The sequence below is a fragment of the Papaver somniferum genome, chromosome 7 (assembly GCF_003573695.1).
Source record: "Papaver somniferum cultivar HN1 chromosome 7, ASM357369v1, whole genome shotgun sequence".
Classification (NCBI taxonomy): Eukaryota; Viridiplantae; Streptophyta; class Magnoliopsida; order Ranunculales; family Papaveraceae; genus Papaver; species Papaver somniferum.
In genome coordinates this window covers 121,366,301-121,381,461 of record NC_039364.1, presented here as the reverse complement: position 1 = coordinate 121,381,461, position 15,161 = coordinate 121,366,301, and the positions used below count along the sequence as shown (strand labels likewise).

The 15,161-nt window shown below is 40.4% G+C and overlaps 1 protein-coding gene across 9 annotated transcripts; it reads left to right on the top strand.

Moving 5' to 3' along the window:
* Positions 1-7,078: 7,078 nt before the first annotated feature.
* Positions 7,079-11,203, top strand: LOC113298290. 9 transcript variants are annotated; one of them, XR_003334137.1, is made up of 8 exons: positions 7,079-7,365; positions 7,448-7,565; positions 7,664-7,711; positions 7,807-8,038; positions 8,373-8,417; positions 9,280-9,372; positions 10,233-10,401; positions 10,554-11,203. XR_003334137.1 is itself a non-coding variant. In XM_026546989.1 (5 exons), the coding sequence occupies exons 1-4, from the start codon at positions 7,646-7,648 to the stop codon at positions 10,346-10,348; spliced, it is 459 nt and encodes a 152-aa protein (XP_026402774.1). In that variant the 5' UTR covers positions 7,079-7,645; the 3' UTR covers positions 10,349-10,401; positions 10,554-11,203. The 9 variants fall into 9 exon arrangements, 1 of the variants encoding a protein (XP_026402774.1); XR_003334138.1 differs by lacking the exon at positions 7,448-7,565; XR_003334134.1 differs by having other exon boundaries at positions 7,448-7,711.
* The last annotated feature ends 3,958 nt before the right edge of the window (positions 11,204-15,161 follow it).

Genomic DNA, 15,161 nt, shown 5'->3' with positions numbered 1-15,161 from the left:
TGGATTTGACAGAAAGGAACGAGGACGAAGATGACGTTGGTTCGTGAAATGTAGGAGAAGACATGGCTGTAGTTTCTGTATGAAGGATGAGATGGAACTGAGTTGAAGGAATAGAAGATAGTGGTGATGTTATGTTGCTGAAATGAGCTTGTGTGTTGAGATGAGTTGGTGGTTCAGCTAATTGACGCAGGAATTTGTTGGGTGATATGCAGGAATGGAGGTTTGAATGGATGTTGTATAGATGTATGTTAGGACAGGGAATTGCAGGTTATGGAGTTGGCTCTGAGATGGACTTGCAGAATGAATTGCAACTGAAATTCTGGCACTGGTGGTGGTGGAGACTTTGGTTCGGTTGAGACAGTGGAGTTGCGGATGTCCAGTGAAGAGACTGCAACTGCAGATGGTGGTACTGAAATGTAGTTACATCTGTGTGGTTATGGAATGAGCTGCAGCTGAGAGTGCAAGTGAATGAGAAATTCAGAGAGAAGATGTAGATGGAGTAATGGGTTCAGGCAAGAGAAATGATTGTTGCTGATGATGATTCTGTTACAACAGAAATTGAGTTAAGAAGAAGCAATGACTGGGATTGATACTGCATGTGGAATTGATGGTGCTAATGTTGCAGTTATGAACTGAATTGCAGGTGTTGTTAGTGGTACTGAAGTTGGTGATGTGTAGAGGAAGGATCTAATGATGTTGTTGTTAGTTGAGCTGAATTGCGGAGGCGAAGAGTGGTACATCTATGAAATATTCCAGGGAACGAAAATGGACTGCAGTTTGAACACAAGACTGAGAAAGAGTTGGGGGGTTGTCTGTGTTGCGTATTTGAGCACAAGAGCAAGGATCTGAAGTTGTTTGTTGGTACTGAGAAGAACTGATATACATGGAACGATTGAATGGCGATGAAGCGAAGCTGTAACTGGTGCTGGCAATAGTAGTGCAAGTGAGCTGCAGAAGTATGAGCTGAATATGAGGAGTGAAGCGCCACCATGGCTATAACTGAGGGTGAAGTGCAATCTAGGGAAATTTCGAATGCCAACATCAGTTGTTGGTGTGAGCTAGTGATAGCTCAGAATTTATGGAACATGATCCATCATGATATTTTTGAATATCTATCCTTTTGGGATTCTTCCAAGAATAAACTTTTTTCACTGTGTCACAGCTGGAGTGATCTGATTTAACAGAATGATTAGTTCGATGAACAGAATCATAAGCGTGACTTGAAGTTTTTTGAGTTGTGAAATAACTAGAACTCTTGTATCAACGCAGGAATTCCTTGGAATATGATAACATCATTTGATGAGATTGTTTCCTGGATTCTATTTCAGATAGTTGATCAACAACAAAGCAGCATGATCTGAAATCATCTGTTTTTGTATGCACCAGTTGATCTTTTTCTCTGTTTAAGATATATTCTTCGTCAGATGATCTTGACCGGATACTAGTCAAAGGATTACCCCTTAAAACACATCTATTTTGATTCTTGTAAGTGGTTAGACTATTAGAATCACGATGTTGTATATTAGTTAAGAGACTCTGAAGACTAGAATCACATATCCTTGTTTTAACTAACATACCACTTTTGGCTTGAACAAATTCAAGTTCTTTAGATTCAGTATCTTCATGAATCAAAGATTCTCTGACGATCTTTTCGGCATATGGATAATATATATATTATCCTTTATATTATATTTTTCAGCAAGCTTTATGAAAAATTTAATCTCATTACTGTCATCTGAATCTGACTTGTTTTTCACAACAATTTGTTTTCTTATTAACTCATCTTGGTTAATATTTCCTGAGTTGTGTTCCACTATTGAACTAACAATACTGAGCTATTCGTCAAGTTTTGAAAACAAACATCCTTTATGAAGTATATCAACTTCTTGCTCTACGTTAACTGCATCAGACATAGATTCAATTTCTTATAGGTTGGATCGCACCAAGCACAGATTGTTAGATCTTTTCGTGTTTGCTCGCTCTGATACCAATTGAAAAGACGAGGGTACCCAAATATACCTCAATCTAAAGAAATTCCACTTATAAGTCCTTTATCCGAAAGTGATTGTCTATGGACTTGTTGATGGTGGATTTTGGTTCAGGGCTAAAATTGTAAGACCAAATTTAATGCGTTGACATCCTGCAAAGGGTAAAGCGTTTGATAATCAATGAGTACCTCTTCGATTTATTTATTTGAAGCAATTCAATAAATACACAAAATTCACCCAGAATGGTGCATGTAGCAACAATCCCAAATATTCTGTGAATTTTTAGCATTAGTAATTAATGCATGATTTGCCTAGTATTTCCTGTGATGTTCCTCGCCGAACTCTCATTATTAGCATGACATGACGACTGAGTGTTCACTCTCAGCATAGTAACATGAATCTCCAAGTGCCAATTTTGAGACATGCACGAAATACCCGTATAGGCTACACCATTCTTTAACAAAGAGAATCTCGCATCGGCGTGCTTATATTAGCCCGGGCATATTCAATTCCCTAAAAGAAATCTGGACTGTCCGTATCAGTCTCAGAAACGATCACGGCCACGCAAGTTGACCACCGGCAGGCCCGTTTTGCCCTGGCCGGTCGAACACATGCTGTACTCCCAAACATCCATCGAACGCCAACCCTGAAGTAGGGTGGTTGAGCTGGTTCGTTTTTCCTTGGAGTGTCTCGCATGAGCATAGACTGGCAAAGACAGTCCCAAAAAACATCGCGACCGTCCAACTTCGCCAGCCTAGTTGGACGGCTTGGATCATTCCGCAATTGATCGGTGAAGTGCTAATATGCAAATTAGCGGGCCCGCTCCTCACCTACCCGATCGACTCTCTCACGACCTAGCCATAGAGCAGAAAACGATTGCTCGAAGTAAGGTTGGTGTGATGCTTAAAGGGTCGTGGATCGATCACAACCATCTAACTTTGCCGGCATATTTGGATGGCTTAGATCGCGCATAGGACCATCGGACAGGTACACATATGTTCACCGTCGGCCCAACATGGGCCCCACACGGTCAGTCTCCCCAAAGGAGGAGCATAGCCTGCCAAATCGCTTATCCAAAGTCACGCGTTCGTGACCGTTTTAAAACCCTAATTAGGGTTTGCGGCGCTGCATAACTGTTGTAGTTCGATCGCGTCCATCCATCTTCGCCAGCCTAAACGGAGGGTGTAGATATAGACTTAAGAGGTACCAAGAGTATCAACGTGATCACCGTGGGCCCACCTATGTGTGTGACCAATCGGCCTAGGCCAACCATGGCTGAGCGCCTCGAAACGCATGCCTAAAGGAGGCATATCATGCGGTTCCCAAACCCTTTGTGGCAAAGGATTTCTATCGCAAATCGATCACGGCCACTCATCTTTGCCAGTCGACTTGAGTGGCCTAGATCGCACCTTCATGAGACAAAGTGGTGCGGACATGCACACCGGCAGGCCGTCTACACGCATGCCCGGTCGGTCCCACCAAAAGCGTTCCCCATGCTTGATTTTGGTCAAGCTAAAGAGTGATGTTTGTGCACCTCTTTAAAACCCTAAAAATCCATCAACGGTCGCAAATATGTGTCGAAGATCATCTCGTCCATCCAACTTTGCCAGCTTGGTCAGACATCCTAGGCTAAGATTTAAACAGCCAATGAGGCACCTTGGTGATCACCGTCTGTCACTCTACCATAGGGAGTGATCGGACAAGGGATGGCCCGCCCATGCGGCCTTCGAACGATCCCTTGAAGATGTTTGAACATGCTGCTATTTTAAGATGCTTAATCCGCGACTTACTCAATTAAGCTTTAAAAAAGCGATGCTTCATACATATTGATTGTTTTCAATGCATTACATGCATCGAGCATACACGATATTTCACGAATATCAATTTCTTAAATAATTTACTTATTTAACCGAATAGTACCACGTGTTATTTCCTACAGCGGGTCCCATGACTCGACACACTCACTCGAGACATCAAACATGTCACAAAATGGGGATACTTACTGGGGTATTGGCCTGGTGGTTTACAGCGTGCGGCGTGCAACGCTCCCATTTACAAGAACGTGTCAGGAGGCATGGACTGTTAAGAGGATGAGGGAAGTGGGCCAAGACGTGATCGTGTAACCACCTACACGACCCCACTACTCCATCACTCAACTTCCTCCACTTCCTACGAGACGAGGGTTTGCTCTCAATGACTTGTATAAATAGGTCCTTCACCTATTTTCAAACAGGACAGACAGAGAAAAAGTATCCAGAAAACACCCAGAACTGATAGCTTACATTGTGCAAGCCATTTCGACGTTCTGATACAAGTCATAAACATCCAACACCTTCACAATCTCAACACCTTCTTCGCTTCCTTCCCTAAAATGAACACCATCTGCTTCACTTTGTGACCGAAGCAAGTCTGGAACGACCATTTCTTGTTTAGGCCAGAATTGTATAGATTGATCTCTCAAATCAAAAGCACTCCGTACAGTGCATTTTTTTAGGTTTTAGACTCGTTTCTCATCCACACACACCCAAATTTACCAAAACCAGTAGAAACAGTTTTCACCCATAAACAGGACTGAGTCGAGACAATACAACTAATCGGTTCACACTTCGTGTGATCGTCTATGGATACGAGATCGAGACAATACAACAACGAAGTATGCTTAATTGATAGATGGTTCAGACTTAACCAAACACAATAGGATTACTATCAAGTAAATAGGAATTAACTTTAGTGTATTTTACTTCTAATTATAATAAAAATAATTATAATTGCGGAAATAGAAAAGTAAAAGACACAACAAGATTTTGTTAGCGAGGAAACCGCTAATGCAGAAAAGCCCGGGGACCTTGTCCAGAATTGAATACTCTCAAGATTAAGCCGCTATACAAAATCAAACCAACTTCATATAGTTGAGACCAAGCAACTAAATCTATAGTTCACCTAGTTCCGTCTGTATTTCCATGCCTCCAACTTGTAATAAGTCACGTACTTGGAACAATTACTTTGGTTCGTATTCCAAACAGTAAAGGAACAACAAATCTGTTTGGTAGCAACTCTTTTCAACCAAGTGATGTGAGTTCGACAAAAAGCTCTTCCGTTTATCCCAATAAACTCCTTTGTCAGGTCCTTATATCTTTCTAATAACAACTACCAAAGTAATTGTCAAGATATTGCAATCAATACTTTGAATCACAAAGAATTGTATTGATGCCGATCTACTCAACTAATCAATACAATCTACCACAAGGATAAACCGATTATAGTTGGATCCTCTTTAACTGAAACAAGTATTGTGCACATCAAAGATTATGAACCCAAATCAGAAATCTTCAAAGTCTTCTTTGTCTTCAAATCTTCTTAGATCTTCAATAAACACCTGCACACAATCAACTTGAATCTCTTGTGATCAATCACGCACATAATGGAGTCTGTTAACAATGGATTATCACAAGACGTCTTTAGATCTACAAACAGTCTAAAGATCCCCGTCGAAACTTCGATCTAGTTTGAGTGAATCTTTTATCAGAAGGGAAGATTCTCAAGCATAAACAAACTAGGTGCAATCAAAGTTCAACAACCGTTAATCAATCAAATCAATCGAAAATTAATAATAAACCGTAATTATCTAGTTTCCTACCAACGGTACTAATTAGGTTATTTTCCTCTCCGAATAGGCGGCTCTATTACTAACAACACAACTAGGTAGTTTTGCTGGCTCTGAGGATTAGTTTGCTCGAAATGAAAAACTTTGATATTTATAGACCAAGGAAGTTTGGACACCAAGGAATTTCCAAAACCGAAAATATTCTCAAGATATGCAATATATTCCAAATTTGGTTTTCATAATTCCTGGAAATGCTTTGTTCAAACATTGACCGAAAATCTCTTAGAAAATCTCTAACTAGTAGATGCACATTACTAATTTTCATTTTCCAAAAATAAAATTAAAAACCTTAATTAAAAGATTCTCAATTTATTTTTTTCGGTCCGGGATTTTTTCCTTTAGCTATTAAGGAATATCTTTGAACAATAAAAGATAAGCGTTACTGCACATGTTCAAAGAATGTCGACATCTTTACTTTGTAAGTCCTTTTTCATACTTACAATCTTGAAACCGATTTGCCACACTTCCAAACAAGTTTAGAATTGGTTCATCTGACTTTCAAGAACTATGTGATTGATCAAGAACACTCAATCACCACTCATGGGTTTCACGATTCTACCAAAACAAGCTTCGGTTCTACCTCCATGTGAGTACTGGATTTAGTCACACTAACTTTCCAAAATTTCGGTTGACTAGGTACTAGGGTCGGTTCCCACATATATATGGTATCTAACTTGTATTTGTTTCACATGTCCATAGGAACGGTTCCCAATGTCTAAAAACGTGTTGCACATGTTCATAGGATCGGTACCCAATATTTAGAAACGTGTTGCACCTCTTACAAGGATCGACTCCCCTCTTGTGATCGGATCAGTTCCCCTTTGCCTAGAGTTGGTCATACCAATAACACTAAATCGATGATACCATCTCAGGTAATTACTTAAGATCGGTTTCACCAATAAAAGTCATACCAATACAAAAGTCAGGCCTTGTGAATAGTTTTACCAAGAACATAAACAAGTCATGAGCGGTTATACTAATCACACATATTGGTAATTCAAAAGATATGCAATGAATAACTATACCAATAAGCCTAGCGATTTTCCTTTCGATTCATAAAACAAGTTCATGAATTTACTTCCTTTGAACGAATGTAAAACATTGTTTCCTAGGATGAAATATTCACCTCATACCCATACATAATTACAATAGCATTCAAACGATTATGTCGATGTCTTATATACAAAGTTTAACGGTTAAACAATAAGCCTCGTATTGTATTCCTTAATACTATGTCTAACTAGAGTATAATCATTCATGCTTCGCAGTAATGTTTTCAATATGCACGACTTGAAAGATACGTTAGGTAATGAAACAGTTCAAGTCAAATATCACTAAGCTCAAGTGGAAGGATGATGTTGTCGTTGTAGCTCCTTATTTCTTCACTTATTTAAGTCTTCCCTTGTGTTAATAAGTAGCCACTCTAGTGTTGGCGTATATATCTTACCTCTAGAATATTAGGAGCATAAAATCTGTAGTATCAAAATTAATTTTGGAAACTTAGACATTTGATTGGGGAAGATAGATATAGTAAATTCCACTTAGGGTTTGGAGTTTTTTTTCGTTTTAAAACATAAAATAAAAATCAGTCTTACTAGGACCTTGTTTTCTTTGAAATCTTAGTTGTTGGGACTCAAAAAATTGAAAGAAGAAGGAGATGGTTTGAGGCGAAAAATTGATATTAGTTTGGGGATTCTTCTATTGCGAAATCAGGTAGGTTTTTTAACTCTTATATTCATTATGATGGGTCTGATGATTCTAAAAAGCTTTAAGGGTTTTGTCACTTTCTGAACAGTAAGGAGAGGAAGGATCTAAATTTTTATTACTGTCGTAGTGACCCTAGACCGATGCTATTTGATGTCTGGATACTTCTGATTATCATTTGTTGATGCGCACTAAGATGCTTTGACGCAGTAAGTTGTTTTTGAAATATTTCTTCATATATATATATCTATCTTACAAAAACAAATGTGTTTTTGTTAATCTGACGGATATGAATGGGCGTTTTAAGACGATCGACGACTCATATTCCTATGAAAGTGCAAAAGATAAATCGTGGGTAAGAATGTATCCACCTTTTACGCCCTAATCCAACATTTGTGAGTAATTCAAGCATAATTTTGAACGCTCAATGCTTAATGTTTACATTTACAGCCCATTTATTGTCCGTTACAAACCAAAATCACCACCACTCAAAAGGCGTTTTATTCTTCATTCATTGGTAATCAACCCATTTGGTTTTTGAAACGCTCTATCAAATGTTTGAGTATATATATATCTCTTTGTGTAATCTTCGGCTCCCACTCCGCAAGTTCAACATTCATCTCCAGGAAAAGAGTTTACCATTGTGTTATTGGTGATGTTGTCATTCTCCTTTCTCTTACAGGTATGCACCAGTTCCTTTTTCTCTTTCCCCCTATATTTTTCGGTATCTTTGGTTTCACCATTTCATGAGTTGTTCTTAACCTTCAATTGTGATTTAATCATGTATGTTATAAGTGTTTCACCAGTTGAGTTATTAACCCTCAACATGTTTGTTTGTGATCTGTGTTAGTGTGATATGTGTAGATGTTGTTTTTGTTTGTCTGACCCTCATATTTCTTTTGATTGTGTTAATTTTGGGTTCTTTTAGTGTGTCAGTTTGGGTTTTATGAATTCCAACTGGATTTTCTTATAGATATGTGACATAACATAATGAAGTGATTGGTTATGCACTGCAGGGTTTAGAAATTACTTGGAAAGGTTGTTTACACTGCTAGCGAGAGGTATCAATTCCTGAATCATCTTGAAGTGCAGTTTGTTTTCTTTCTTAAAGGGGTTTCGAGCCTGAGTTTGTCATTTATTCTTGATATTCTGAGCACCTTGGCCTTCTTTGTTGTGTGTATCAACTACGTCTGTTAATTTATCGATTGATTATGGAGCTTAAGCATGGACATTGCTCTCTGTTATCTAGAGATCTCAATTTGCACGATTGCTCCTCAACTGCAATGGAGGAGCAACCAGATTGCTCTTCCAATATTTGTTGTTTTGGCAGTGGTATGAATGTAAACCTTATATGGTTTGACCTCAAAATGGTGTGATAAAATTGTTTGCTTAGATTTCTCATTTTTTGTGCTTCTTTTAACTGTTAACTGTGGAGTGTTTGAATCTTTTGGTAATAGTCCTGCGTTCTTGGGTTGCTTAGAGCAACAGTATGGGATCTATTTTAGATTGAGGTAGATGGTGATTTGTTGAGTCTTTTGCAACTTTTTGAGGTTTTCTTTTGTTTGGGGTTTCATTTAAACAAAATTACACTGTTACTATTTACAATGGGGGATTTCCGGGATGGCACGGATTTTATAGACACCTTCCAAAATGAATTGATCAAGAACCTCAGGAATGACAATGAGAAATGCTACCAAATAAATGTATTATGAACACTTTACCTGCTTATACCATGGGGGATGCCGGACTCGGCACAGATTTCATAAGCACCTTTCAAATTGAATAGGTCAAGTACCTCAGGAATGAGAATGAGAAATATTATCAACCGGGAACATGTTCATGTACCTTTCACAAGGTTTGTTTGTCATTGCTATGTAATGAGAATGATGATTTCTCATTTTTTTTTCATTACATGTGCAACAGGTCCTGCCGAATAACTTCGCTCCACAAACAAACTCAGGGTTAATTAGAGTTGTTACTTCTGCTTTAGAGCTGTTACTTCTGCTTATGATAGAGGTATTCTTGGTGCTCTTATTATTTATGATTTTACAAGGATAACTACTTTTGATAGTTTTGGTCGCTGGCTTGATGAACTCAGCAGTTCGTACTATTACATCTCTGTTTCTCTGTAGTTCAAATCTTTAATAAAAATCCAACTTTTTGAAAGTTATATAAAACCAATTTCTTTGATTTTTGTGTTTGAGACTATGTGTTGTGTTTTTCGTTGAGATTTGATTGAAATTTATAGGGTTTATGGATCTGAGCTTATTTCATATAGTCTGGGGGTTCTTTCTGTTGTTTTGTTAGTCGGTGTGGTGTTTTAGTTTATTATAAAGATCTGTTTTTTTATTGATGATGAGGGTGATCCGATAAGACCTTTTATTCATATTATTTCTGTTTGACATAGTATCTGTAAAGTATTTGATCTAGATAATGAAAAACATAGAAAATTTGTATGATATCCAGCGAAAACTTTAGGGGGTTTGATCTGATTTTTGAAGAGTATCTACTAAAAAGTTTGGTTTGGCTTTATGAGAAATTTTGATCTACAAATCGGCTTTTTTGGTAAATGCCGCTTCCATTGATGATTGCTTACGAGGATTATTTTATCTAATTGTCCATTTTTCATGATAAATGTAATGTGGTATCCGATTGTTGTACACATATTCACCCATAGCATTTTTTTTCTTCTGTAGCTCGAACAAGTACAATACTTGCTTAATTCATCTCTTCACATTGTTTTGAGGAGATTTATAAAGTAGTCCAAATATCAATATATTTCCTTTTGCGGTCTTGATTTTTTTGGTTGCTTGGATATATCCTTGATTAATATGATTCTCATGCAAGTAATTTGCTTAGCCTTCTTCCATGTTCAGGAACTAGGGAAAGACCCATGGATACTCATCATACGCGGGCTGTTAGCAATCAAAAATCTCTCGCAAGACATGCCAATCTAGCAGACCTCTCGCAGTATATACAACTGCGAGAATAAGGCATTAGACAATGATATCATTTACGTAATGGACAATGAACCTATATTCAAAGGTAATCAACAACCTCACTCCTTTTCCGCAAAAGAAAAATATCTAGACTGACCACTCACATCTCATTATGTAATAATTGTTTGCACCTATTACTTTACAAATTGCACCAATAACGACATGCTGTATACATACCCCATGTTGGTTTGCCGACAGGAAGAAGGAGAACGCAAGGTTGTTGCAGCTTTTGAAGAGCTGTTGAATGTGGAGATGGACTACCAATTAATGTCTGCGTAAAACAATAAGAAGCAAGCCAATCCAAGCTTCACGGTTACTCATTGCCTTGCACTGCTATGCGCCCCACAACAGAAACTCCCTCAAGCCCTGTTCTCACAACCCCAAAAGTTGAAACTGACCCCGATGACAATGATGAGTCACCTTGCAAAAGGACAAAGTTACAGTCGACCTGGAAGCCAAAAGGGGAAATCAAGGTTGTAGACTCAAACTTGATTTTTCACGAGATCTTTTGACAGGGTCCAATGTGACTAGCAGTGCTGGAGATTTAGAGGCTAACGTGACAGGCTCCACTGTTCTTAGCAGTGTTGAAGACTTAGCGTCGAACGTGTCAGGCTCCACTGTGCTCAGCAGTGATGAAGAGTGAAGACTGAAGGGCAGGAGATTGTTGGGGTCATAGATGTGATGAGCAGTATTTGCTTGAGTTTTATTGTTTATCTTTTTATGTTAGTTTTTTAACAATGTTTGGGGACTTTTAAATTTTGTCGGATGTAGTTAGGGACCAAAAGGTATTGGGGTAAATCACTCAAGAGTTAAGTTATCCTGCTTCTATAATAATGATTTGTTTTTAACATTAATTCCAGAAAAAAAAATCCCCGCATCTACCTTCAAGTTCAACACATATTTGGGTTGGTTGCTAACGTTCTTTGTTATCTGAATGATAGACCACTTTGTTAACTTGGGGGAGGTTATAATATGCATTTGTATTTTACAGATGTGGTTGTATTTTCTTGAGCATATGCAGGTTTTCAGTTGCAATAGTCGGGTTGTTGATGTGAAGTCTAAAGAGTTTTAATTAGGCCAGTTTCGAGATTATTAACCCTTGGCAACAATTCAAACTTCAAAACAGCAGACTTTGAAAATTGGTGTCCCAACTTTGCACTCAATAGACAAAAGTTCTTGCTATAAAATGGTTTTGAACAAGCCAAATCCAAAGTTGGAAAAATTTAGGAAAGTTGAGATATAAAAGACTGTGTGTACATATTTCATCATCAAACACGTGTATGTGAGAAGACACGTGGAGAGCATGCGGACCAAGTCATCAAAACATGAAGGTTTCAAAAAGCCCTGAGACGCAGCAAGGGCTTTGCTGAGAGCCCCAACCTTGGCTCTGGCATCGTCCCTTTCTCTGGTAAGACACAACATACTCTCCCTAATTCCCGGAAACGGAAGGGAGCGAGCCTTTCGTAATTACTCTTCCAGAAGATGTATTCTATCCTCTAATAACGAAGTACGCTCACGGGATTCCCGCAGATTCTCACGTGTCCACAGCAACGTACCATTGAACAAAATACAGTCATGGTTATACAGATTCTGCATATCAACCATCTGAACATGCCTTGCGCGCCATCCCTCAGCCCGAGCGTCCCACTTTTTGGTTTCGCTCTTAATTTTTTCGACCAACTCTTTGATACGAGATTTTTGTCGTGCCCTTTCATTCTGAAGCCATATCAGCTCGGGGACTCCACCCACTGAAGATAGGGTGGGGAGACTCAGACAGAACAACAAAGTAGTAGAAAGGAATTACGAGGGATAAAAGATGGAGAAGAACTAAACCTGTGAAAGCTGAAACTTTGCCGCGAGTTTGCTCTAACTCAGCGCGAACGGTGGCAAGCTCTGAACGAAGACCAGCCTCCGCTTCACCCAACCTTTCTTTCTCTTTAAGGCTATTCTTCAGTTCTTCTATCTCCACCTCAGCCGCAGATAATGCCTTTTCCCTGTGACGAAGCTTAGCCTCCAGCTTCAAAGATTTCGCTTTAAAGAATTGATACAACACATGGTTACAATGCTCAATCCTCATCATCTACACATCAAACGGCAAACATTATTACACCGAAGGATTCAAGTGTCACGAAGAGATATGTACGAGGACTTACCTCCAAGACACGCTGCTGGGGAAAACCATATTGGTACCCATCGGCTATGGCCATCATTTCAGCAACAGAAGATGGAGGGTCCGCTATGAGGGTAGCCTCTGGAACACTCAAGCTTTTCCCCCACATCTCGGCAACACGCGCCTCGGAAGATAGTTCCATCATCCGACGAGTATAAGCATCAGAATCTTTCTCGCCAGCAATCACCGGGGCAGGATGGGGAACAAACATCAGACTCTTTTTCTTGAGCCAATCCATTATGGCATCCTCACCCTCAAACATCAGCGAGTGAGGGAAATCCTCGGAAGGTGAGTCAACCACAGACTTCCCCTTTGCTGTCATTTCCCCATCAGCACAAGTCTCGGCATCACCACGCGCAATGTGATCATCCGCGCCCTCATTATGAACAACAGCATTTTCCTTACCAAAATCCCCGAGCACATCCCAATCATCATGGGGGGAAAGCAAAGAAAAGTCTTCGGGAAAACCGAGGGCATCATCTAAGAGTTCCCTTGCGGAATATATCCCGTCAAAGGAGAACTCTTGAGAAATGGTGGGGAGAGTTTCCGCAGCCTCACCCCCTCCGATAAATTCCGGACCACCAGGGTTATCACCAGCAGGAGCAGACATTTCCGCAGTAACACTTCCCTCGGCCACCGCGGTATTATTTCCCCCATCAACACCATCACAACCCGCACCAACCTCTTCATCGACATCAGGAGGGTAAGTATCAGTGCGTTCTTCCCCATCAGACATTTCCTCATCCTCGGCAAACTCTTCATTCACTGGACTGGTAACTTCTTCATGAACCTCAGCCTCACCCGTCACAATGGTAGAAGACTGCTTGGGACCAATCTTTTTCTTCTTCGACACCTGCAAACCAATACACGTTCCACAAAAAGAGCTATTTCCTCATACACAAAGTTTGATTTTCAAAAAAGGAGGGGCGGCCAGAATCTGCAATAACCATACCTTGGTAATAGCGGCACTCTTCGGTGGAAGTATAGCACCAGAACCCTCTTCCTCGTCTCCATCAACAACGTCGAGAGCATAAGGAAAGTTCATGCCCTCGAAATTTAAACGCCAGGGACAGAAATCTCCATAACGAGCAGGAGGAGATTCACGAGGCCTGCTACTCTCAGAAGGACGCCAACCGCGCGGACCGGGAATCCAACCATACGCCCAAGGACCAACAATTTCAATAACAGTGGCATGCCACTCATAATCATGGTCACGCTTGATCATTTCACGAGCAGGAAAAAGTTTCCGCTGAGCCGACCCCTCGGTGCCTGGAGCGTATTTCAGTTTGGCATCGCTCACCTCACTTAAGAGACGAATTTCGTCCCGAGGAGCAACGAGGTTACGAAGACTAACACTCCACGGTTTACGGTTCCTACTATTGACATAATCCCCAAAGGAGCTGTTGAAGTTTTCAGGAGTATACCACTCCCTCTCAGCGGGATTTGGAACGTAACATGTCATCGTCGTCTCCCCCTTACTCCGCAGATAACATTCCCTCAGTGCATGGAGATAGTTCCCCGATAATTGCGAAACGGAACGACTATGAGTATTGGTGGAAGAGCCTTCGCGACCAGCCAGCACATCATAATAAAAGGAATCACCAGACTTATACAACGGCAGCATAAGACCCGCCTCGAAGGCTCCAACCGTAGTCAACAGATGAAACTCATCAAACTGATACTTCGAGATGAGCTCGTAAGTAATATCATCCTCAGGGGCATAGAAGCGAACCTCGAAGGCTTGGAGCTCATGCTTTTCCTTGAAAACTTCAATGTCAATGTGCTTAAACGTGACTTTCTTCTTGCTAACCGAAACGCTGTGTATCACCGGGACAGCCTCCTCTTCTTCCGCGGGATCGGACGAACCAACAAAATCTTCGGAAGCTTTTCTTTTGAAAGGAGGATTTTTAGATGATTCAACCCTCGGCACAGCACCTTTGGAGTTTTTCCCTTTGAAAGAAAGTACTGGAGGCGGCGGTAGAGGGTTCTGCACGGGCACTATAGAACGAAGAGGGGGAATATCGAAGGTGTCACCGCGAGGAGGTGTCTGCGTACACCTGGAGTCATCACGAGGACGAGAAGGAGCACGGATGGCAGCGTATCGAGACCCGGAAGGGCCCTTCGATGGATCCCCCTTCCTAGGAGGTGAAGCCTTCGTCCCAGAAGAAGACGAAACTCTATTACCGCAGGGATCCATCTGCGACAATTTAGAGAGATCTCCCCCATGTGGAGATGTATCAGACTCTCTACGCGGAGGGGATCTCGGCAGACTGGAAGGCGGAGTTTGATAAGGAAGCCGCGGACGGTCAGACATGGCTGCGAGGAGGTACAAAAAACAAGTTAGAAGCAAACACGAGGGCATCACCAAAGATCAAAAAACTACAAAATTAACAGTTCATCTCAGCATAGCCCAGAAACCCTAAAAAAAATAAAAAAAAAATCAATCAATACAATTGAAACACTGGCCTCCTCGACTTGAGAAGAAGAACAGGGGAAAACTAGCATACATGCATCGAAAGATGTTCTTCATCAAAAACAAGGTACAACAGCAACAGGAAATTTACAATCAACACAATCAACACAAAATTTAAAACAACAGAAACGAAGAAAAGAAACCTTACCACCACAAACAAAAT

Excerpts from the sequence above, each read along its gene's own strand:
- LOC113298290 (XM_026546989.1), top strand. The coding sequence starts at position 7,646 with ATGAATGGGCGTTTTAAGACGATCGACGACTCATATTCCTATGAAAGT. Across the intron at positions 7,712-7,806 it reads GTGCAAAAGATAAATCGTGG|CCCATTTATTGTCCGTTACA; the intron begins GTAAGAATGTAT and ends TTACATTTACAG. Across the intron at positions 8,418-10,232 it reads GTTTACACTGCTAGCGAGAG|GAACTAGGGAAAGACCCATG; the intron begins GTATCAATTCCT and ends TTCCATGTTCAG.